This window comes from Tachypleus tridentatus, chromosome 8 (genome assembly GCF_004210375.1).
Source record: "Tachypleus tridentatus isolate NWPU-2018 chromosome 8, ASM421037v1, whole genome shotgun sequence".
NCBI classification, from domain to species: Eukaryota; Metazoa; Arthropoda; class Merostomata; order Xiphosura; family Limulidae; genus Tachypleus; species Tachypleus tridentatus.
The window spans coordinates 160375062-160402336 of record NC_134832.1 but is presented as its reverse complement, the minus strand read 5'-3'; the positions used below and the strand labels follow the sequence as shown (position 1 = coordinate 160402336).

General features: G+C 33.0%; 1 protein-coding gene across 1 annotated transcript in view; it reads right to left on the bottom strand.

Moving 5' to 3' along the window:
- Window positions 1-208: 208 nt before the first annotated feature.
- The window catches only part of LOC143224068 (NAD(P)H oxidoreductase RTN4IP1, mitochondrial-like), a 34929-nt gene continuing 7862 nt past the window's right edge, over window positions 209-27275 (bottom strand). The window contains exons 4-10 of the mRNA XM_076452532.1: window positions 21742-21810; window positions 15408-15532; window positions 13480-13579; window positions 12560-12687; window positions 9491-9674; window positions 4370-4462; window positions 209-2024 (exon numbers count right to left, since the gene is read on the bottom strand). Coding sequence (XP_076308647.1) covers window positions 1908-2024; window positions 4370-4462; window positions 9491-9674; window positions 12560-12687; window positions 13480-13579; window positions 15408-15532; window positions 21742-21810 — 816 coding nt within the window. The 3' untranslated portion in view covers window positions 209-1907. The remainder of the gene's footprint in view (window positions 2025-4369; window positions 4463-9490; window positions 9675-12559; window positions 12688-13479; window positions 13580-15407; window positions 15533-21741; window positions 21811-27275) is intronic.

The window sequence follows — 27275 nt, the reverse complement described above, 5'->3', positions numbered from 1 at the left end:
ATAATGTTTGTTATTTTACTTGAGGCATTACTATTTTGAATGTCCTTCCTATTGGTAAAAACATTCGCCTTTGTTTCTTTCTAAAAATAACAAGAATCAGGATAGGTTGATGTTAGTTATCAAAATATAGAAATTACCTCCTGGAAATTAATACAATGAAACTACCGATAACTGGGCTATATAAATTTAGTGGATATCAATTCAGATACGTTTTCGAACAACACTTTTATTGAAATATCCAAATTTTGAGCAAACTGATTGACTCTAAATTGATTTCTAATAAGTAAAAAGGGAAGGTAATGTTTATCTTATGCATATCGAAATATTTACAACTTTACTTCGGGGAAAAACTCTGTAGAAAGTATCATATGTCTCCAATACTAAACAGAACAAAATGTAAACAATTACTAACAAGCGTTATTAGAAATTTGAAAATTTCAAAAATAATCAAACTAAAAAAGAAATTGAAATAAAAAAACGTTGGTACTAACAACTATACTTTTGAGAATGATAAATCGCGTGATGTATATTTTAATTTAGTTGCTGCAATTATCGAGAATTTCACTCTGCGTTGTTTTTGTTGGTTTTTTATCAGAACACTTCAAAACGGACTATCTGTGTCTGCTCACCAAACAATGTTTTACACTTAAAACTAAAACCAAACACCTTTTTACAGTTAAAACTCAAACCAAAACCTTTTTAAACTTAAAACTACAACAAAACAACTTTTTACACTTAAAACTAAAATCAAATAATGTTTTACACTTAAAACTAAAACTAAACAATGTTTTACACTTAAAACTAAAACTAAACAATGTTTTACACTTAAAACTATAACAAAACATCTTTTAGACTTAAAACTAAAACCAAACACTTTTTTACACTTAAAAGTATAACAAAACATCTCTTTACACTTAAAAGTATAACAAAACATATTTTTACACTTTAAACAAAAACCAAACACCTTTTTACACTTAAAACTCAAAACAAACACTTTTTTACAGTTAAAAATCAAACCAAACACCTTTATATACTTTAATACCAGACTTTTAAAGTTATAAGTCTTCGTTCGTATTACTGGGCTCTACCAGATGTCCTTAATCTATGGGTGCCTTTGTATTTAAAATTCGAATATTTTAATATTTGTTTGGAAGCAGTTTAACATCGAGATGGCGCTGCGAAATTCATCAATATCGATTTGAACTAAAGCGCAAGGAGAATACAAACACGGCAATAATGATGCTTCATAAAAAGTAAAATAAAATACATTTTTAACTCTATTTTTGCTTAAGGCTAAACAATCGGTTAACTGTGCTCTGTCCACAACAGGTATTGAAACCCAATTCTATTAGACATACTACTATGCCACTTGAGTATCAAGTAAAAATTTGGATCAAGATATTCATCAAGGTTATTAATCACTATAATTAACTTGTTTAGCTTAGTAATCAAAAACTTGTGTAACTTACATCAACCTGAAAATCAACAACATTGTACTAGTATTAAATTTTTCTTTGTAATGTAAGATAATGAATATTTATGTAACCAACCTATAATAAGATTTTATTCTCACATTTGTAACAGATTACAGCTGATGAAGTCATCAGTATAAGCATAATTTTTATTTAGTTGTATATAATTAATACACAGAAACTTTAACAAACTACTCAAATGCACTTATTTATTGCTTCAAATATTTTTTGACAACAGCATTCTCTCTACTTTTACAATCTTTCTAACTTTGACTCTTATGATCATTAAAAAAACACCTTTTACTATGACATGTAAGGTTTCAGTAACTGAATTTATTTCCAATACCAATATAAAAAGTACACATGATTTATTGCACTTATTTCTATCAGGTAAAATGAAAACAGATGTTGTCTTAATTTAATTAAATTAGTGTGCTATGTGGTGTTTTTAACTGAAATCACAGTTTTCCCACGAGCATGACCCTCTTGCTGCTTTCTGTAAGCATCAGGAGTATCTTCAAACTGAAATATCTTTTCTACAACTGGAGTAATCTAATTAAAGAAAATACAGGAAATGTTTATTAGTACATAATCTTACAATAAAAGTATCTTAACTTTTGTTACTAAATCATTATATCAAACTTATCAAGACATATTTAAGCTATAAGAAACTGTTTTCAGTTGCAAGTGTGTGAATATGATGCATTGTTGATTACAAATGCAAAAAAAAATATTTGGTTCAGCAATACAGAGTAATAGTTTTGGATTTCTTTTTTGAAAGTCCATGTACTTCTCTTGAGAAATTATTGATTTTGTTTCATAAAATCTCATGTTGAATATGCTTTCCATCATTCTCAATCAGCCTGTCATTAAATGATCCAAACAACTTCCTGCACTCAAAAATGCATTTCATTCAAATCACCAGTCTTGTAAATTCTTAGTTACAAGGCCCAACATGTCTTAATTTGAGGTTCAGAAAAAACTATTCAGAGAAATATTATTACATGAAAGCTCAGATATACAAATGCCAATAGTTTCCAACAGAAGTATGTTTAAAAAGAGGAAGATAAAATCAAAGTTAGTCATGAAGTAGTTTTTGGTGGGGGGATAGATGACTTAATTCATGAAAAGACTTAAGAATAGTAAGTTTGATGGCAATGGGTGGTTGCAGTATAGGTAAAAGTAATTTTAAGTTTGTAACCATGTTTGTCTGAGGCAGAAAAAATTGCTCAGAGAGATGGTGACATCTGTTTTGTGAATTTTAGGAAAACTACATGTTATATTAGGGCAGGAACATTGTATCCAATAGGCTCTCACCCCAATATTTTATATGGTATTCCTAACACTCACAAAATAGTAACTCTTCAACCAATTTCTTCCGACTTAAAGAAGCAAAAGTTCAAACTTTCAAAAGTCCATGCACCTATACTGTAGCCACCTCTTACCAAAGAATTTACTGTTCCTGACTGTTTTCATTTTGCATATGAATTAAGTTCACTTCCCCCCTTCCCCACTGAAAACCACTTACTGGCAGTTTTCATATTACTTCCCTCTTTACAAACATACCTCTAAAGAAAACTATGTTACTCCTGTAACATTCTTTTAAATTATTAATTTGGGTAAAAATTTTACTCAAATTAAAAATAACAACAAATCTCAAAGTTCAGTTTTGTTTATTAAAAAAATCAAGTCCCTGTAAATTTAGAGCATGCACTATCTAGAAGGATAAAAATTAAATCTAATCCTACAAATCAATAATTGTGAAATTCACCAAAGTAACTTTTGAAATTATCTTTCACTGAATCCTGCAATAACTAACAACTGTAACTCTCCATTCAGAAATTTATAGTTTAAGGTAATTAATATTTATTAAATGCATTACAACACTTCAAAGTTACATAACTAGAAACACCACAAACTGACATTTATAATAACTTCCTTGAGTTTAAAGATATTGACTGCCAGAAATTTAAAATTAATCAACTTAAGATTTTTATTTCTTATTCACTTCTGTGGACTCTGTAAAATGACAAGTGTTGAGAAAACGTTTTCTCAATCATTAATATATACTGGCTAGATTCAGTAAGTTCTTTTTCGATTGTTTAATTTTAGTTGTTGATTATAGATATTTCTTTGTCAAGCAGACATTGTTTTAAACATATACTAGATTCCTGCACTTCTAGAGGTATTACTATGATTTTGACATCGAGCTGCTTTACAGTAATTGGTTTCCATAACTTACTAAATCCATCTGGAAAACTCATATATCAGTATTTTTTATTAAAATGCTCAAACTACATTAATAAACCATTCTCACTTTTAATAGTGTATTAACGTTTTCAATACTTTTTTTAAAGATGTTATCTGTCATTAGGGAGTGCATTAAATTCAAACAGCAGATAAGAAATGTTAAATCCCTTTTTTGGAAGATATAAAATAAATCCAAAATTACAAAAAATCATTGATATATATAACCCAACACTTCTGTAAAAGCATAAAAAACCAGATTATTTAAGACCTTCAATGTTAATACTAGCAGCCAATAAGTTTGGTTTGTTTTGTTGTGAATTTCGCACAAAGCTACATGAAGGCTATCTGCGCTAGCCATCCATAATTTAGTAGTGAAAGACTAGAGGGAAAGCAGCTAGTCATCACCACCCACTGCCAACTCTTGGGACACTCTTTTACCAACAAATAGTGGGATTGACTGTCACCTTATAACATCCCCATGGATGAAAGGGCGAGCATCTTTGACATGATGGTGCTTCAAACTCATGACCCTCGAATTACAAATCAAGTGCCTTAACCACCTGACCACGCCAGGCTTCCAGTAAGTCAAAGTTTGGTTCATTAAAAAAAACTAATTAACAAAAAAGAAGCTATTGTCTATCACGTACCTCACCATTATCCACCATCTGACTAACAGTTTTTAAAGCACAACCACTGGGAGCAAATAGAGCCCATCTAAGGCTACGGCCATCTTTTAAGCCCTGGAAAAAAAATGTATTCACTATAAAAATAAAATAATTTTGCATCTCATACTACAAGTCCAATTAAAATAGTATAGTAACTGTAAAGAAAATAAAGTAATAATACAAAAAAAAGGTTAAATATAAAGATTCAATATCTCTACCACACAATTTTTGAAAAAATTATTTAATAATAAAGCAATTTTTTTTCTAATTAACTACTGTTGCTGCTTGTGGAATTTCATGTAAAGTTCTTTAGGGCTATCTGTCACTAATTTTTCAGTAATAAAGTAAGGTAGCTAGTCAACATTACTCACTGTCAACTCATGGTCTAAGCTATTAAAATACTTGGATTTGTCCATCACTCTTACAATGCACTAATGGCCCCAAAGCATAAAGCACAAATTTTATTTAGGTGGTAACAAAACGCAAATCACAGAACCTCGGATTTGTAATAGGGCAACCTTATCGCTGGGCCACGCTCAACCCTTATAAAAAGTGAATGTTACATTATTAATACATATTTGTTAGAGACAGAACTACTTTTAAAATAACATTTTTTTAACTTTACATACAGCTTCTATTATGTTTCATATTCAAATAATAAATAATTTTCACAGTTAAATAACTATCCAGTAACTCCATTCATTGCAGTATTTATGTAATTTATTTTTCCTTAAAAATAATTTACTCGTAGTATGAATATAGGTAGCAGGACACATAAAAGTTAATGAGTTTAAACCACAACACTAAACCTAAGATATTGTTTGTCCTTTTATCTCTATTTTTAAGAATGTGGTGATCAGTAATGAAAAACTTATAGGTTCAATTTCCACAGATTAGAGATTTTCCTATTTACAAAAGAGTTTTGCACTATTTAGGACCTTTGATTTCAAGTTTTTTAATGACATGTCTTCTATCTGTTGTTTTTGAGCACAAAGCTACACAACGGGCAATCTATGCTCTGCCCACCGTAGGTACTGAAACCCAATTTTTAGCATTAACTGACTCTCCTGAGTGCATTTATAGCAATGATAGTAATGGTACGTTTGTGTTTATTTCATAATATGGTACTGTAAATAAAATTAATAAATCAAACTTCATAAGCTCCACTTCCATGTATATAAATATTAAAACTGCTCAAATTAATGTACCATCATTAAAATTACAAATGCTGTAAAATGAAACTTGCCCATAAGAAGACTATCTGATACTTTCCACTTGTGTAAAGAAACCAAATATACGACTGTACCGTGGTAAACGATTGGAACCACCTTACAAAGTTATGGTTTTTGTGAATTAATTTAATGTAGAACAGTGATACTGTTTATGATGAGTGTTATAAAAATATAAAAAAACAACATTTGATATTGATATACCAATGTTGCTAAAACATCTATTAATTGTTTGAGACATTTAATAGATTGATAAAAGGAAGAGGTATTTAAAACTTATTTTGAGACGCACTATTTAAATTTTATGTTTGTCTATTTTTACCTTCAAATTACAATTACTTACAATTCTGATAATAAAAACTTCCTAGTTGCAGTTATCAAAATAAGACTTCACTGCCAAATAATCAGATTTATTTGATGAAAACTCTTTATCTTCATATTTTCTGACTATTTCCCCTGTGATTCCAAGCCAACTTCAGTTTAATATTTTCTCTTTATAGTGATAATTTTCTTAAATTGGAAATGTATTTCTGGCAGATACTTCCCTCCACTCACAAAATTAGCTTTCTTTGATTTGTGTTGCCCTCTATATGATATTTTTTAACACATGCCAAAAACCTTCTGCTCCTCCATATAGGAATCTAACATTTCAACAAGACTTTCATTCAAATTAATGTATCATCTCTCCACCAATCATAGAGCACTACCATCACATCATGCACCTGACTCCCTTTGTGCACTGCTATAGAACCATCACTTTGAAATTTGGTAGAGCATATAAACACCAGAAGACTGTGGGGAAGAGAATGGGGAGTGTGCAGAAAAGTATCTCTCAGAAATACATGTTCAGTTTAGGAAAATCATATCTCACAATAAAGTACTTACCTCCATTCACAAGATTAGCCAAACCACTGAAAACAAGGAGGGACAGGTAATGAGGAAAGAACAGATACCCCTTCCCCTGAAAGCATCCTAAGGATACCTTTATACACGAGAAACAGATCAGATAGCCTGAGGAGGGGCACCACACCACTTCTGAACCACATATATTCTCACCATGAACAGTTATGAACAGACGTGGCAAAAAAGGAAGGGAGCATACCTGAGTGGGATAAGCCAGGAAGTGATACCAATCAGATAAAATAGTAACATAACTCCTACAGAAGGAAAATGAGTAAAGAATGGCTGAGATGTAGCAGACCGTAATCAGAAAGTCAATTACATCCAAAAATATCCTCACTGGGTACCCACATCCATAAGATGGTATGATAAAAAATCATATCATCTTCATCTCAAGCTTTAAAATCATGGTTATGAGAAAATGACCAAGTCCAAAACAAAACACAGGAGTGGCACTGAACCAGACATCTGGGAATGTGGCATTTGCTGTTTGTATATAATCAACTCTTGTAATCATGAACTTAGTCCCAAAAGTCAATAACCTCACCATCGCAAGATAAAATGAGGGAATGTCCAGAATAGAAACAGAAACAGCATACATATACCCTCCATGGCCCATGACACAGAGCAAAGAAATGAGAAAGGAAGATGGACAACCTCAAACCTGTGTGAGGGCTTAAGATGATTTGTTCCCTCAATATCCAAAACCAGCCCAGGGAACACCAACATCCACATGAAGGTAGGATGACAGTACCAAACCAAAGATATAAACTGCACTAAGATGTCTCCCTCTGTCACGTGTTATTAAATCCATAGAATAGTATGCCCTATACACCAGCAGAACACCACCACCCTGCTTTGAAATGAATGGTTATGGCAATACGTGTGGAATAAATCCAGAAAGATGCCTCCATGGTCAACCACCCCCTGCAGCTTTGAACTGGTAAAGGTTCCCACAATCCACAGGAAGAAAGAAGGGGTGGTATGGTACAGGATGGGCCTATTTGTGGAGTATATATCACAAGAGTATTGACCCTACAGTGATCTTGTGAAACACTATCTCAAAGGAGAGTGTGTGAAGCTATAGAAACAACATGCAAATCAACATGGCACAGAGTGCAGATTGCATAGAAAGAATATCTTGTCAGGTACCATTTGCAAAAGAGCGAAATCCAATGGACAAAATTCAAAGCAAGGGCCCTGAAAGATTGATTGATTGTTTTGAATTTCGCACAAAGATACTCGAGAGCTATCTGTGCAGGCCCTGAAAAAAATGAAAGCATTAATAAAGACTTATATAGTACCATAGCCATATAGAAGTCTGAAATATAGAAAGAGGTGGTAGGTGATACCCTGAGGATGCAGAAAATGCACTGATGGGAGATAACATGGAACAAAGCAAGTCAATAAGAGGACAAAAAGAATAAGTCAACTGGATTGAATGATGAACCCAAATAGTAAGGGTAAAGGGAAAAATATATTAGAGTAAGAGTGTTTTCAGGAGATAAATACATGGGAAAGAAGGTTATGTCAAACTGAGATGAGTACTGAAAAAAATACCCAAATGAAGGAAGGATTTCTTCAAATCTGATCAACCAGCCCACCCAAGCAGTTTCTAAAGGAGCTGATAAATATTACAGGCTGACTGGAGCAGGTTCAATAGCCTGTATGTGAGGAAGTCTCAAAGAGACAATGGCACGTCAAGGGATCCTAAGGAAGAAAGGAAGCAGGCACGCTGGATAAGGGAGGAGCAGCAAGAAATGGAATGACAAAACCTTCTCACAATACTCCATGAACCCAAACATCAGATGTGAAAGAGCTCCATCAATGAATGAAGCCTGTCAAACAAGATCTTACCAAATCTGAACCCACTTGGTAGTTACCAGAACCACTGTTAAAATCCCATGCATTGTCATAGAAAATGACAAACAGTGGTACTATGGGAAGAAGAAACAGGGAATGGGTGGGAAGGGTAGGGTCAGGAGAAAAGAACTGGTGCCACATTTGCCTCCAACCATAAGAAATGGGCCATCAGATGAGAAAGGGTATACTGTTGTTGGATCAAAGTAACCTTCAGCTCCAAAGACTACATAATCATGTCAAACATCACATTTCAAAAATGGGGTTATATGAAAGTCCATGGCAATGTGGCATCACAACTCAAAAGGTTCCAACAACAAAGAAAGCACATTTGCTATACCAGAGCCAAAAATGACAGGTGGGCCAATGTTAAAATAATGAAAGGATGTCTTCAGTTAACTCCTCAAGGGTCCTGTGAAAAGCTTCTGATAGGAAATGGATCAAGGAAAGGTACTACAACAGGGTTGTCATGATAAGAAGAAGACAGGAATACTGAGCACCTGTTAGATGAAAAAGAGATTTGGCCCTAACATTACAGACTCGGTTGTTGTGACCAAGTACATTACCACAAAGTAACCAGAGCTTCCATACTATAATTCATAATAATGTATATCTGTTTATATTTAGTTTTATTGTCCTTTGAACTGTGTACAACCCCAAATTAAGGCATGGGCTTACTAGGCAAATTAACTATTCAAATCAAACATCTTGCATAACAATAATGGGTTTAAATACATCTAACAATAATTAATCATTTGATCACAATATTGGTAATAATATAAAAATAACTTCAAACTCATGATTGGTGATATTTTAAAACAGAAATACAAATAAAACTCTAGGACCATTCTTCACTTATAAAATAAAGTATTTATTTCTAAGAGTTTTCAGCTCTGATAGAAGAAATTTCAACTGACAACATCTTTTATAGTTCAAAATTCAAGTATGCACAATGAAATGTTTTTTTGGGTTTTTTTGTCACAAAGCTTTTATAATCTTTTATAAAGTGACTTAGTGGTCTTCACAGGTTCTGGTTATGTGAAGAAGGGTCTAGAATTCTTTCTTAAGGGGAATATCTTGTATTCATTTAGTTATATGGTACACATATGCTCACTTTTGCAGTATCCAAGGATGCCTGCACTAATGACAATAGGGTACCTCCAACTATACCATATTTATCAGTATTCATCAGAAAAGGTGGCACTATGGTTATATATTTACTGTTTGTCCAACTTTTCAGTAAGCTGAGATAAAAATCTGCACTTTCCTGTCCTATGGGATCGAGAATTATATCGAACCTGTGAAAAGGAAAAGCTATATTTAATACAAAATGATTACACTCAGTGCATGAAGTAGGGCAGGATGCCATCCCACTACCTCTTAGTAGACTGTAAACTTCTTAGAAGGAAAAGGTTTAATAGATGATGCAATAAGTATTTACAGTGGCAAATGTCATGTAACAACAAGGCAGAAATGAGACAATGTGGTACATAAATAGAGTGACTGAACCATAACACTACAGACTTAGTTGGTGTGACTTGAGTTCATAACCACAAAGTAACCAGAGTTTCCATATTGTAACTCATTACAGTATACATCTGTTTATGTTTAGTTTTATTGTCCTTTGAACTTTGTCCAACCCCAGATTAAAGCATGGGCTTACAAGGCTGAAGAGGGCCTCAAGCTACAATTATGAATGTATTGCACTTAGAGGTTCTGTCTCAATAGGATCTCTATAAATTGTAAATCCTGGGGCCAAAAAACCCTTAACCTGGCCTTGACTGTGTCTAACTAATAATCCCATCACACAAGTTGTAATTCATTTGACAAACCTACAGCTCACATTATCATATTAAATTATGTAATACACAAGCTGTTGGTGAATATACATTATGAAAAATTGTTATTATTTCATTATCGTACCTTACCTAGCATGTTCATAATTTGTACTATTTAGTGTCTTTTGTTATAATAAATAAAAAATAGACATAAAAAAACAAGAAATATAATACTGAATTTAACAAACCATTCCACTTTCTCTTTTGCCCCACTTCAAGCACTGATTACATTGAAATAAAAATAAATAAATAAATGTGTGTGTGTGTGTTCCACTTCCAGTTTTTTAAGAAATGTTTCTGTACTAGTCGTCTTAGTAATTTTCCAATTTTAATTTATACATATGAATCTCTGCTATACACACATATCATTAGAACATAAAAATATTAAACCAAAAGTTGGTTTCCAAAAATTAAAAAAAACAATATTTCACAAATAATGTTTTGTTTTTATGTATTATCAAATTAGTTATTTCTTTATTGGATCATGTTTCACAGCTTAAATTTAATTTTACACACAAAAATAAAAACTTCTTATGCTTTCCATACATCATCTGTTGTCTACTGAAATCATTACCCCTGCCTGACAAAGCTTAGAAGCAAAACAGTGACTTAATTTCATATTTTCTTTCAGAATTTCCACTTCAATATTCTATCATTTTTATTTAATAATGAATAATAAAATGGAATAAATTACTCATCTAAAAACACATTCATATAAAACATAAATTAAACTACACACTTTTCTAAACACCTCTACACCATGCCAATCAAGATAAACTATTAGCAACAAATTTGTAAATAACTCACCAACCCAGATAAACTATTCATCTCCAGACATGTAAACAATGCACTAACCCAAATGAATAATTCACCAAAAGCCTTGTTAACAACACAATAACTAAGACAAACTCCTCATCTACAGAAATTCAAAAATGCACTAACCCAGATAAAATACCCATCTAGCCATGTAAGCACACATTTACACAAATAAACTACACAAAGAAATTTAAACAGATTAATTAACCCACTTAAACAACCCATCTAGACAAGCAAACACACACTCTAACATGTGTTAGAGAACACTCCTGAAGATGTAAAGTGAAACATTAAGGGTCTAATTAAATAAAAAAACTAAATTTTGGTGATATGAGGTCATTTATTTCTTGTTTCAATGTCTTCTACACCACAATATGCACTGAAAAAATTAAACAGATATACTACCCATCTACCGACATGTAAAAAACACACTATCCCAGATAAACTACACACCTAAGACTTGTTAACAATATACTAGCCCAAATAAAATACCTGTCTATAGACATGTAAATAACATATTAATCCAGATAAAGTTCACATTTTTCTAATTTGAAAGTGTATTTCCTATAGATATCTACACATAGAAAATCTAATTTCCTCACGTTTCTCTAAGAGATTTGCATGCTACTAACTTTAAGGCATGTTCCAGCTAAATTTACACGTTTTGTGTGAAATTGCAGTGTTGCATGATGGCTTCACCATGTGGCAAAAGCCCTCCACCAAGTTTATTTACAAGTATTGAGAATTAAGTTGTTTAAAGAAATTTTGAAAAGATTGTGACATATACACTTTTATCTCCCATCAGAAAATATAGTAAACTTATTATAATGATAGGATTCCATATAATTTATTTGTTTTAATGTAACCCACAAATCTTATAGCTTTAACTTTCACTTAATGTAGTATCAACACAATACAAACTTATACTTACTTTCTTATTTGTCCTTCTAATATTTTAAGATTTCTCTACATTTATATTTCAGTTTTAGTTGAGCATTTCCACTTGACAACAAATCTACAAAGTAACTTGTTTCTTGGAAAAATTAATATTTTAATACTTATCTAATGTGTATTTTAATATCTATAACTTCCTTCTAATAATTGTGATAACTAAAGAATAATTCTGAATAATAATAAGAAAGCTATTATTTCAAACAGGAATGACACAGACCAATAAATCATGCACTTAACTTTACAAGTATTCTGATTCAAAAGATAATAAACATATTTGCAAGGATTGTAACAAGAAATCATAGTGTTTCATCCCTCTATTCAAAGAAATATATATCCTTAGAAACCAATGCTGTTTTGATGGAAAGTACCAAGTCACACAGAAACATTCTGAAATATACAATAATACACTATATAAACTCTGTGATATAATATAGTCACATCTACAACAGTGTATCTTTTAAATACGTACATAAACAATAACCCTATTATACAAATATTAAAAGTGCTTGGAATTAGCCCGTTTATCTAACACCTAATTTACCACACATGGTCAGAATAAAACAATTTGTTCATACCCTTTCAATGTCTTTAACTCCTCCATAACATTCTGGGTACTGTAGTCTATAACTTCATCTGCTCCAAGCTGTGTTACTAAATGAACAGCTTCTGTACTACACGTGGTAGTCACATGTGCCCCCCCATGCTTTCAGTAACTATTGGTGCAAATAACACAATAAAGGAACATTTTTTTTCTCAGCATTTTAAAGAAATGTACAAGTTGTATAGGTTGTTGGCCTACACCTTACTGTAAAACAGTGATAAAAAAATTGCAAATATTATAAGAAAATGAACATCATAAATTATATCTAACTTTCACAATAAAAAAATACAAGATAAATTTAAATTTCAAAACATTTTTAGCTCCACATCAATTAATTAGCTACTTTAATAATATAGAGAAATTATTATTAGCATTTTTCTATAAGCTTGGGAGAAATAAGAAATTTAATCCTCAGTAGTTAAGGCCATTGAAGCAGAACAGTTACAAAATAACTCTGAACAAAAACTAAGTAATCCTGTAATTATTCCAATATTTGTCATTGTTTTTCCACTTATGGAAGGGGAAAGAATTCTGCTTACAGAATGAAATATGGAATAACATTTTTGACAATCAAACATTTCTTCTAGAAAACAATACAAATTTTATAAAACACAAAGGAAACTTCTCTAATAAGAAAAGTTTGAAACAAAGCTAGTCATTCGTTAATTAAAATTAAAATATATGAATTTTGGCATTACAAAAAAATGTTATCTACTTATTTAAATAAATTCCTTGTGCAGTCTTCCAATTTCATTTAAAATTAGCACTTATTCAAATTAATTACATCAATACACTTAAATAGCAAACTAATTAAATGACATTTAGTCCACTTTGAGTATATTAGATATTTTTTACCACAGTAAACTAGCCGTAGTACTTCACATTTTAAGAAAATAGTACTGAAAAGCATTTCTTTAATCCTGTATAACTGTATGCTAGACATGCCTGAATAGCAAAAGTACCAATTCCTCCTGAGCCTGCAAAAACTAATGACCTGCAAAAAAAAAGTACAAAATTATATAAAAGTATTAATTCTAAATCATATTTTATAAACAAAAAGTGTTAAAATAAATAGTTTAAGAAGGTACAAAACTTGTACATTAGAAATAATAAAAATGGCTAATTCACTTCATATGTTCAGTCAAGATAAAGATATGTTACCCATTCTCTTACTAATATATTTTACAGCTTTTCCTTTAACTTACTATACAACATTTGTATACGACTCAAAGAGAAAGGAAAAATGTTACACGGACAGTCAAATAGTTTCTAAAAACTTTAACGGGGGAAAATTATCAAAATATTGAATAAAACAGTTGCTTTAAAATAATTCTGTTTAGAGAATGTTTAAAGCCTTGCCTCTTTATCAGGCAATACTTAACATTGCTTACAGTGAACAGATTCATCCTTTTCTAGCTTTAAATAACACTTTTTGAAATTACACTATGATACCTAAATTAATGCTATATTAAATACATCTAGTTAAATAAAATAACAGACTTGTCCTAGGGGTAGTTATTGTAAAATTTGTTTTAGAGAATTTTTTTTATTTTTATCAATGTTACTTTAGTTATTTATATTCACATTCAGATGTTATTAATTATTCTTTATCTAAAAACAAGGGAGAATTCAATATAAATTTAACTTAGTCAAACTGATTGATTCTCCATCTATGAATCCATACAATCAAAACAAAACATTTACTGTAGTTTTTGGTCAACTTTTTGTAAACTTTACAAATTTGTTGTATACAAAAAAAAAAAAGGAATTTTAATAATGTCTTTTTTTTTAACTAATGTGGGAAGTTTTTCTGATTGGTCCAAGTGGGGGAAAAATCATGTCAACAACATTTTTTTTCTCTTGTTTTCACTTTATAGTTTTGTTGCTTTAGTTAGGGATAAACTTTACCATAGTTAGCATTATCAGTAAATAACTATATAATGTTACTTCACAGCTTAAAATTACAATACCTTTTTAAAACGTTGAATAGCTTTTAATATGACAATGTACAAAATGTCTATTAGTGTATATTTACATCTGGCTGTTGTTCAAATCCATTGAAATCAAGTGCATGCACATGTGCACTTACTTTAGACATTAAAGGAATTTCATTAACCAGTTTTATTTTGAATTAAGTCTCAACAGTTAATATAAAGAAATATTAACACATAATCATAAAATAACCTTTAAAATACTAATAGAAATATTTTGTCATTTCAAATAAAGAAATATTTAACAAATATTGTGAGTAACTGTGTCATAACAATCAGAAAATAAGTTAACTTTTACATCAAGAACTAAGTGACTCTCGTAAGTGTATTTTTGTTATCTCATTTCTTAACTTGCTTTTGTGACAAATTTACTAAAAAATGTTAATGAAAATGGAGTGAAGTTTTCAAGATGAATATCCAAATGTTCATTCCAAAACACTTTGTTCATATCTAAGAGATCAGATGCCAGCCTTAATACTTTTATTATAGAAAATAATAAAGACATGTAATATGTTTTCTTAGAAACCAGGTTTCAGTGCTTAGCTTTCCAGTTTAATAATTATTATTATTTTTATATAGATGATGTGATTGAAATGCTTACTTCTACCAGAGTAAAGGGTAAATAAGGATAACTCTCAATACATGTCTGCTTAATTTTAGAATATTCACACAAAGCAACTACATACCAGTTTAGCAACCTTTTATTTTTAAACATTATGAACCTACTAACAAATAACTGAATATGGTGTTCAAAACAGTTTTCAGAAAACAAAAATATTATTTTTCACTACACTGCAAACTGTAATAATTTAAATAAGTGCTTTACATTACCTCATTCCTATTGCTGTATCTCTTCTAAGCCCTCCAACTACACATAGAGCTGACCAGACTGTGGTAGCAACATATGGTATTGATGCTGCTTCTACATGGCTGATACTCTTTGGTTTATGGGAAACCTGTCAACAACTACAAAGAATTAGCACTGTACATTGTGGTGGCACACGACCATTTGAGTTTCAAAATGTGTGCAGTCATTAAGGTCAGTTCTCTTTAATTTTTATCTGTTTTCATCTTTGTACAAAATGCATATGTGACTTTTAAAACAGTTTAAAACATGAAAAAATGTCAACAAGTGTAAGTACACTAAAATTCATGATAAGTTCTTTACACCAGTGCAGAAATAAACAATTAACAAGAGACAAATGTTCAATAGAATACCTATTTTGACACAAATACTTCACTAACTGTACATTTTATTCAAACCATTTACACAGTAGAAAAGTAAGATATTATAAAAATATCCTTTTCAGTGTTTAGTTAAAAAATTTCACAATGAAATAGCATCATCTGTTTCTGTACAACCTAGCACAGCATTGTATAAAACATTAAATATAATAACACCAGTAAAAACCCAAATGTCTGCGATGCACAGTATTACAAAGATGTAGTTAAAATTATGAAAAGCATGAAGTAAGACATTAATTCTAATGTCAAATTTATTACATTAGTTACATTAACTATACATTTAATTTACATGTCAAATCTAGAAGGGCATTCATTAGAAAGCATACCTCTGCCATGCATTGTTGATCATATTCTGCACAAAAAATATACATATGTGTGTCCAAGGTCTGTTCAAAAAATACGCGGACTGACGTCATAAAACAAAATGTACTTTATTTAGAAGTTACAGGTCTGGGACCCCTTCAAAGTACTCTCCTCCCCAACGCACTCACTCATCCTAACGGTGTTTCCACTTGTTGAAACAGTCCTGGTATGCTTCTTTTGTAATTTCCTCCAGCTCCTTCGTCGCATTTGCCTTAATCTCGGGAATCGTCTCAAATCTTCTTCCTTTCAAGGGTCTTTTGAGTTTGGGGAACAAGAACAAATCGCAAGGAGCAAGGTCAGATGAGTAGAGGGGATGGGGAAGAACAGTGATCGAGTGTTTGGCCAAAAACTCACGAGTTCTGAGGGCTGAATTTCGCAGCAATGCGGTGCATCTTCAATTTTTCAGTCAAAATCTCGTAACAAGGTCCAACTGATATCCCACACTCTTCAGCAAGCTCCCTGACAGTCAGACATCAATTTGCCCGCACCAGGGTGTTGATTTTGTCGACGTGTTGGTCGTTAGTTGACGTGGAAGGACGTCCAGGACACTCATCATCTTCAATGGACTGTCGACCATCCTTAAAACGTTCATGCCACTTGAAACATGCCGTACGCTTCATAGCAACATCACCGTAAGCCGTGTTAAGCATAGCAAAAGTTTCAGTCGCAGATTTTCCAAGTTTAACACAAAATTTCACAGCAAGTCGTTGCTCCTTCAGATCATTCATTCTGAAATCCGCCAAATGAAAAAAAATCGCACTTCACTTAAAACTGCATAGCTAATACACAAATGAAGATATCTGCAATCGGGAAATGGCATCGTAATCAGCTGATCTGTGCAAACCTAGCGACACCAAGCGGATTCCCCTGGAACCAACTGGAGCCGCACAATTCAAACAGTCCGCATATTTTTTTAACAGACCTCGTATATTATCTAACAACAGTTGTAGATTTGTCGCTGTTATGGATGGGGTGGAAGCACTTTTCCAGACCACAACATCGTCTGCAAATTGTGATGCATACTCCAAGTTTGGGTGCTTTAAGGGCATATTGATGAACAGAATAGGGCTAATTACCCCTCCTTGGGGAACACCAACCTCTGGAATAAAGGCGAAGGTTCTCCTGATGAAATAATAATCAGTGATGTCGAGAAAGCCCACTTGTAGAGAAATATATGTAAAAAGGGCGTCGTCAGGTTCACAAAAGATGACCGAAGAAGGTCGAAATGTTGTTCGTTCCTCTACGTAAAATATTTTCTCAACCCAAACGAGCCGTTTTTACATATACAGTGGAGCGCCATTAAGCCGCAGACCAGTAAACCGCGAAATCGCTTAAGCCGCTGTAGCAAGTCTTGTCCCAAAATTTTTGATGTATTAAATTTACTACCTGGCTTTTTAAAGTTTCTCACACTCTCCTTGTCTTTATAACTTCAAGCCCTCGTATATATAATTATTGTCTAAATATATAACTAATAATGTCTGCTATTAGTAACAGACATGGGCAATGAGGAACAGCATTCTACATTGGTATACCAAATTTTATCAAAATCAGATTATTTTTTCAGTGAGTTATACAGGAAAAACAATGTTAAAATAACTCACCATGTTCACAGATAAGGATTTTTTTGTGTGTGACCTTAATTCTCCAAAACCTAATCAATTTTAAGTTTGATCATAGTCCAAATGTTTGCCAAATTTCATCCAAATACATTCAGCCATTTTCGAGAAGTCTTGCTGACAAACACACACGGGTGAAAACATCACCAAAGGTGATGAAGGTAATTAGATCTCAACTGTATAGGATTATCTCTTGCCACAGATAGATAAGCTCTCAGAAAATTTTGAGCACCATGTTCAAAACAGAAAAGGCAGATTTAGTAGCAACCACAAAAATAGACTCAAAGTTGCTATGTGTATTTTTTGGCATGTTAAATAAATAGTTTAAAAAATTAATGTTGAGTTTCTTTGCCATGTGTATTTTTTGGTATGTTAAACAAATAGTTTAAAGGATAAATATTGAGTTTCTTTGTTCATATTTGACAAAACTACATATGATGTCAAATAAGCAAATTTTAAGTCTAAAGACCTTTGTGCTTTACCCACTTGTTTAGCTGGAAAAATGATACACTGCCTTAAAAAGGCAAGTGGTAAAGTTTTCATAGAAATTTCTTACTTTTAAAAATTCAACTTCATTCTAGAATAAATAAAAAATCTTTATTTTCTTAAGTCTTAGCAATGAAGCAATCAAATAAAGACAGTCTAAACAAAAGTGAATACTGAAGTGTGTTGTAATTGTAAAAAGATAACTCTAATTTAAGTTAAAAAGCTAAGTAAGAAACTTTTGTATCATTTACCAAATGATATTAATGAGTTCTATGAAAAGAAGCATTTATTGGAGTCCAGACTTTATAGACATGTGACAAACTTTGACACAATATTAGCAGAAGTTTGCTAAACTATAAAAGACTGTTTATATTGGAATGGTTGTTTTAATGTGAAAAGTATCGATCACTTGCCTTGAAAAAAATTAAAAAATTAGCTTATATTGAAATGGCTATATCAGTGTGAAGTTTATTGAATGCCTACATTGGAAAATGTGTGTTTGCTACATACATGAATCTTTGGCAAGCAACTAGTTACTTTAAAGAACAAAAAACAAATTATCATGTAGCAAGTTTATCCCAGTTATAAAGTTATTATCAATAAAATTTAAGTTCTGGAAGTAGAGACTCTTAGAGAAGTTAAGAATAAATTAGAGCTATTGGATTTCTAATTCAAATTTAAATGTTAACTTTTCACTACTTTTTTCACTATACTTTGGAAACTATTTGTATATGAGCTTATTCACTTTGTAGTGAAACTATAAATAATCTAAATCTAAATGTATTAAGTGTTTCTTCATGAAATTTTTAGTCTACCTATAACACAGTGACTTGCCTGAAATAGTTTAGGGATAAGTATAGGTGCTCTCTTGCTATCCCTTTTAACACTGGGAGCTTGATATGCTTGACATTGTGTACAGGAGTCTGTGTTCCTGTCAAAGCTTCTCTCTTATAATCCCAATGAATGCTGTAGACATCCTCAGTTCTGGAAGTAAAAAACTGATAGCAAACCAAACAACCCAACAGATGGGTAGCTTCTGGTTCAGAGAAACAAACTACTTGAGGTGTACATTTTTGTACAACCTCAAGTATTGTGAGCTTCCTTTGATGTGAAAGGGAAACTTTCACACCTAAAAGGTATCTCACTTTTCATAAGCCTTTAGACATGGATTCTTCAGTCAACTCTGAATGGCAGAAACCATCCATCAATGACATGTCAAGCCTTTGTCCATCAGTAATTGATGGCCTGAATTATAGCTGTGACTGTTGTTCTCTGACTAGCAATAGCCTAAGAATTCAAAAAGAGATCTCCTCACAAGATCTACAATTCACTAGGTGCCATCAACTTCAATGATATTCAGTTGTCCATGTTTCCTTTTCATCAAGATCGATCTTCAGGTGTACTTCAGAGGGTACCATGTGCTTAAGTGGCCTGAGTACTACATGTTTAAGCAGCTGTTGGTTAACTGGTATCATCGACCTTCACAATACGAATGAAAATTCTACACCATGGAAAGAACTTCTCTTGAAGTTGAAACCTCTCCTGTACAATCATTCATCTCTCTAAACTATCCATCTTGGTCATGAATACTTCTATGTCCATAAAACGCCATTCTCGTCATAAGAGTCATTCCTTTAATCTCAATAAACTAAATGGTTCATGTAAGGGCGAGTATGAGCATTATTAATTCAGAAATCCCATAGTAAATCCTGATAACACCAGAATATCTCTTTCATACCTACTTCTGGCAGTTTCAAGTGGAAACTGATTTCCCAACAAATATTTAGATAGTTCAACCAACTAACAACTATAAATGTGTTCAGGAAATACAGTAAGCAACCTGTATTTAATAACATGACTGAATTTTCCTATTGTGTATGAGTAAGAGAGAGAGAGAGATAATGAAACTGGACATGTTTAACTAAATTAAAACAATCTTTATCACAAAACATACAAAAAGAAAATGAGGCATATATACTTGCACTCATACAAAAAACACTTGCTTCTACTATACTAAGTTCCACTGCTTTTTCCTTACAGAATAGACATTCTGTTTAGTATATCTTTACTCAAAGAACCCCAAGTAGAACAGAATTAAGAAAGTACACCTGAACTGAAAAGATAAACTTGGTTTATTTGTTAGTTGGCAGCGTTATCTCCTGACAATTATTTTCTTACATCATTGATCAGCCGTAAGAAACATAAAGTGTCAAGCCAACTAGTAAAAAAATATTAGAGTTGCTAATCCTTTCAGATTAGATGCTTTATGTAACTGTAATATACTTTCACACAGAAGAGATATCATCTACTACACAGAACAAATTAAGTAAGCAAAAACTTAAAAAAAAATTATATATATCACTAAAACAAGTACAAAACACAATATTCCTGCATATCACACAACTGTTTGTAATGATAATAATAAAAAAAAGAGTTCACACCAAGTAGAACATAAAGCAACCAATTTCACAAGTCAAGAACTAGAAAGTAATTTTATCTCACAAGAACCATAAAATTTAATCTTCCAGTTTTAACTAACATTTCCCAATATTCAAATATTTCAAAATAGAACAATTTCTTAAACCAAGTATCATTCCACTGCTCTCCTCCTATCAAGTTAATATTCCAAATGTAAATACTTGTGTTATTCATGTTAAAGTCATCTTTCTCTCAAAATTAAATTTTCTTGCAAATTAATACAAAAGCTCTTCAACTCTTTTCAGCCCAGGTATACTCTTGACTAAAAAGTTTTTCAACAGTCACCTTCATATGCTTTTTCTTTTCAGGAGCATTTCACATTCCTCTCAAAAAAGAAAGTTAGCCTTTTATCAATTTCTACACCTCAGATGTATTCCTTTACATTTTTCAAAATTAAAACCTATTCTTACATTAAGTTCCAATCAACAAGGCTTAAAAGGTCCTTCTAAATAATAAATAATAGCAATTATATCATCCGTACCTATAATCTTAGTACCGAGAGCTTAATTACATTGTAAACCAAGAAACTTTCCAAAAACATATATATCTAATAACAAAAGTTGAATACAGAAACATGAAGAACCTATTAGCTACATTCTTCCAATCAGAAGAGTGTCTGATTACTACAGTTTTTTTGTTTTCTTTTTTTAATCCAGTGTTATTTAGATTCCTTAATATTTTCACCAATTGCATAGGAATATAACTTCCTATTCAACCTCTCATGTGACACCTTAACCAAGGATTTTCTGCAAGACGAGGTAAGAAATAATTAACTAATTTGTTTCCATCACTAAAACAAACTTAATGAAAATGCTGTAAATTAAAACTTGGCTGGTATAAACAAGGTAAACAATACAAACTTTAATAGACTACATCAATTCTTGAATATTTCCCTAAAAAAGAAACAAGTTCCTAAAGTTATGAACATTTTACTACTTTCTCATGACTCTAGTACTAAATAAAACACATGTACTCACACTTGAATCAGCTGCCAAAACAAACTCAGCATGAGTTCCTTGCCTCTGAGCTCCAATGGCTCCCCAAACCTTTTAAAAGTTAGCACAATTTCATAGAATTCAGTTTTCTCAGATTAAGTAATGTTACAAGCTTATACTGCACCAAGCAACTATATCCATAAACAACTGTAGAAACAATGTACTTGATTAACACTTACTATCTCATATACAAAAAAAATAAACAACTGGAAATATACCACAACAGATGACACACACAATTTCTACCTTTATTTAACCACATGTATTTGTAAAATATTTCCTTTTAAATATCATAAAATATTAGAATCATTTCTGTTGGTAATTTTGGTATTAAACAAAAATTATTTTTTTCAGACACCACATTATGTTCAAGTCAAAGCGTATCTGTGCCACTGGTACTGCAACATTTTATACATAGTTTGGAACTATATGTTAAGAAAATAATTTTTTACTACATATAAAATATCAGGCAAGCTTTGGTCATAGCAATTGTTTAAATTATCACATCATGAGGGTACCCTATAGGAAATGTTATAAACACTGATGTTTTCTCATAAGTTATTCTTTTTTCATATTCTTATTTAGTGTTTTGAAACAGCAAACACAAGTGATACTTGTGGCCAAAATACTGAACCTTATAAAATTATTCTAATCAACCTGCTAATCTTCTTACAGTGCTTATTCAGTGTTGTAAAGGTTAACATTGTTCCTAATTTGAAAATGTATTTCTCATAGACTGCACACAGAAATGGTATTCTCCACATACATCTGCCTAAAAGTTTGCATGCTACTAGCCTTGAAGTAACTCTCACCCAAATTCATGTGTTTAACATGGACTGCACCAACAGGATAGCAACACAACCTCCACGTAGAGTAATTCTTCCTATACATTTGCACTTGTGATAGCGTTATTCATTCCTTGATGAAGCGTGACAAAAAATTTTGTACCAAATGTAGATAAGTATCTATTAGTAATACATTTGTTGATACAGTACAAAAATGTTAAAATCCCACAATGAAATGGTGAATGAGCTAGTGTAAAATGTTTAAAACCTGGATGAGCTCTCTTTACAAAGTAGCCAAAGGAAGAGCACATGAAGTGTGATACACAATGGTAGAGACTTCACAGGGGCACACCTGTGAAGACTGTATTTCATCTAGACCCAGGTATACTCTTTGCTCAAAATGCAAAGAGACAAAGAAGCAAATGAGCTGCCACATGGACAGGTAGAATGAGAACATGACCATCTGAGCACTTGCTACTTTGCTCAGTGAGTCAATATGTGTAATGTGGTTGGGACTCAATCAGACTGTAGTATTTGTGTTCATCTTGATCAACTGAACAGGCTATGGCTGCAGGAGAAGGGCACATTACATTTCTACAGGGTGACCCATACTACACAGTCTATGTCACCATAGCCCCACGTCTCACTGTATTGTTCTGAGTCCCACTGAAGATCCTCTGTCCATCACCCTAATGGCTAGAAACTGATAGATGGCAAAAATTTCCCATCCTCCACTCAAAGAAAAAAGGGTAAGAGATTTGCATTGAGGAAACCAAGAGAAGTGGAAGATCTCCATTGGTCCAAAGCTGAAAAGGTCTTTTACTGGAGGTCAAATGATACAGATAACATTGCCTGATGACCAGAAATGGTAGATACTAACAAACCATGTTTGAGTAATCAAGTGAGGAAATGTGGCTCACAGTGGGATGGCTGGGAGGAAGGGAGTAATGGATGAATTAATGATAAGAGATCAACAAAGTAGAAGAACAATAGGAATGTGACAAAATAAGGCTACATAACTGGATAGTCCAGCTTGATGGGTGATGGACCAGACAAACATACATATGAAGATGAATGGATGATATCCTCTGATGAAACAGTGATGTGTCAGGTTGAGGCAACAAAAAAGGGATATTGAGTAGTGGAGGGGGGTGAGTTTGGAAGCCAACTGAAGAAGAAGAAGAAACCAAATGGAGCTCCCCAAAGGGATATCACCCATAAAACTTTCTAGAAGTGTTGTGCATTGAGGCAAGGACCCATGAGTTTGTTGTTTAGCATTTACTGGCACAAAGCAACTAGGCTATCTATGCCAAATAACTGGTAAAAAATTGAAAATAAAAGTAAAATTATTAAGATACATAAAAAGGAATCATGGTAAAACAAAACAACATCCAATTTTTGAATTAAAAACTTAAGAGTTAAAAAGAGCAATGGCCCTTAAAACTTTAAAGAACACAACTGAGATGGACAGTGTCACCATTGCCAATTACACTGTCCAACATCAAGGGTGAACCAATGGTAAAAATATGTTTAAAATGGCACCATTGCTCAGACTCATAATAACAGTATGACAGTAAAATGTGGGCTATTGAGATCTGAGTGTCATACATTGGTGCAGTCCTGGATAATAGAAAACAACGAGCTTAAAAAACTGTGACTAATATGTAGCTTAACCAGAACAACTTCCTCATTCTGATCTTTACAGAAGCAAGACAGCCAAAGAGCTATAGGTTTGATCTGGAAACGTTTGTTTTCATGTTGTTTACTCCAAATCAACTGTCAACTGCCTTGAATACAGGATTGTAGTCCATGTATGGGATAGGCACAGCTGTAACAGAACCAGAGTAGACAGACTTGGCTGTGATGTCATCAAGCACATTCCCTCGAATACTAACATGGCCTGGTATCCATAAAAACTAAATAGAAGTAGATGATAGAGAGAAATTGGCCAGTCAGTTTTGAATATCAATGAGAACAGGGCAAGAACTAACATGAAGTGATTCCAGGGCCAATATAGAGCTAAACAATTCATGTACTGCGTACCTTCTATGTGATCCAGGGCAAGAGAAATGGCATACAATATTGGCAGTAAATGCAGAAACTTTAAAAGGAAATCTGTGTGCAACCACCAAACTGCAACAAACCATGGCAGAACCCACAGTCACCTGATTTCAAACAATCTGTATAAATGGGAATGGAAGGATGGTTCAAAAGATGTTCAGCAAATGGAAGTTTGTACTTCCAATCATAAGTATCTGCCTTCTTCAGATGACTCAAAGAAAGAGGACCTAAGGGAGGAGATGAAGATGAAACTAGCCCTGACTGAGGCCAATGACAGCCAAAGCCAAATGATGAGGAACAAAACACCAGAAGAGAGGAAGCTTGAAGTTAAAAGGGATAACAATGATATCTACAGTCTATAAAAGATGTGTCCAACAAAGAGCAAACCCAACAAAACACCTTGGGGTGGAGAGATTACTCCATGAGCAGAACACAGTCCAGTTAAGATAGGCTGTTCACTACAGGGTGCATAATTCTTGACACATGAAAGCAATAAGATGAATATGGTGTGAACGAGACTAGAAGAGTAGATTCAATATATGAAAGTAAAAGGTCCTAGAATAGGTTCCCCCCTTAATGTTTTATGTAAGAAATGACCATGGAATTGTCAGAGTGAATCATGACCAATTAATCCAACAGCAAGAGCAAGATATTGGAACATACCCAATAAACAGTGAGAAGTTCAAGCATATTGGTAGAGAATGAGCTCTTCTACTGTATTCTCACATCAGAAGTCAATGCTCAGAGAAGTATGCCAACCTAAAAGGAAAGCATCAATAAAGAGATTGAGATCCAGTCTGAAGATGGTAAGGAAACAATGGAGATAGTATTGACACAGTCCAGCTGCATAATTTATTAAGTAGAGAAGGAAGGAAGGTTGAAATCTAAGAATAAAGGATCCTAAGAATCCACTCGTCTTGCAAGGTTCTCTGAAGGAGGTGTACTTGTGCATATTCCCTACAACAATAACAAGTTCCAGGGAAGTCAGAGTTACCAAAGGTGAAAGAATCTCTTGTATAGTATGAGAAGGAGAAGCACAGATTTTGGTGGCTAGACCCTCCAAATCTTGCAAGTGAAAGCAAAAACTGAACTCAGTTGAGACAGGTGCTGAAGAAGATACCCAGATGTACTAAACCAAAAGCCTTCTGTATAAGAGAGATGTAAGAGAATATCTCTTGGGAATTGGCTAGAGATGCCAATCATCATTCAGAAGTGGAATCTCAATCCCAGAATGTGAAGGTGGCAAGCAAGGGTCCTCATGATCAATTGAAGACCTTAAGGAGCTAACATCATGCCAGTTGCAATACACAATTATGATAGGTGAACCAAATCACAGAAAATGCATGGAAAATATGACAATCAAGATTTGGAGGAAGGTATCTACAACTTTATCCTTGGTCATCCACATATAAAGTGAAAAGGACCACTGGAGAGAAAATAAATTCTCCATCCAGAAATGTGGAACAACCAGAAAATTATTGAGAGAGGAAAGGTTTTCTTGTTGCACCAAATGACACAAGAGTAAACATCTGGAGAAGGGTCATATAATTTCAGTGGTGTGCTTGGTAAAAGATCAGATGCTGCCTCCTTGAGACACTAAAGATAGATAGGATCAAAGGAAAGTGAAAGAGGAGAGTGGAAAAGAGAAGTGGAGAGATGGACCATGTTCCTGGTAAAGACTGTGACCAAAGGTCAGTGAATCAAGACAGATGGGTGCCCACAGTTCTAAGCCACCAGGAAAATAATAATGAGATGTGTGATGGACCTAACAGCAGGAAGTGGGGGAACATGAAAAGGAAGATGGTTTGGAAGGTAAAACAAGAACATTAAGGTTAAAGAAAAGCAGTCAAGGAACAGTAGTTGAAGGATGAGAATGTAAGAGGCAAGAAACCAGAAAATATAATGAGGTCTGGTGCTAGGTCTCCAATGGGCCAGGAACATCACCAAACATGTCAGAGTAATGAAATGAAGTCTGACACAGATCATATGTATAGGAAGCAGGTAGGCATATGTTATTAAAGTGTATCCCTACCTAACAAGTCCCAACAGCAGAGAGATCAAGTAAGCAGGGACAGGGAGGAAGAAGTGGCATGATAAAATGGAGGGAATAAGTTTCCCCCTGAAAATTCTTCTGGGGTATAATAAAGCACCTCAGACATACGGCCCAGGATAACAAAGAATGGTAATGAGAAAGAGATGAAGACTGAAAACTGATAATTTGAGAGCAAAACAGTAAATGGGGGTCTACTCCCCAAGTAGGCAACAGATTTTCCAAAGATTGAGAACCAAGAAGGAAAAAGGAAGAATGACTCATAGCTAGTATATAAGAATCAGAAAGGCAAAAAGGATGAGACATATAGTAATAGTTACAAAGTTGTTAACAGAAGGAGTCAAGTGAGTGAGGAAAGACTTGATTAACCTTGAGGATGAGGGTTATGGAGTAAAGAATCATAAAACATGGACAAAAGAAAAAGAAAGAAGCACACCTGAGAAATTAACTCCTGAAACAGTTTGAAAAGCTGATGACTTTTCTTGACCAGTAGGGAAATACCCAATGCAAATACAGGAGAAAAGTTGATCAAATTCATCTTCCTCTTGTTCACACTCAAGATGAGAGGAAGGAACATTGGAAGAATAGATGGAAACAGAAGATCTAGCATGCATAATGGA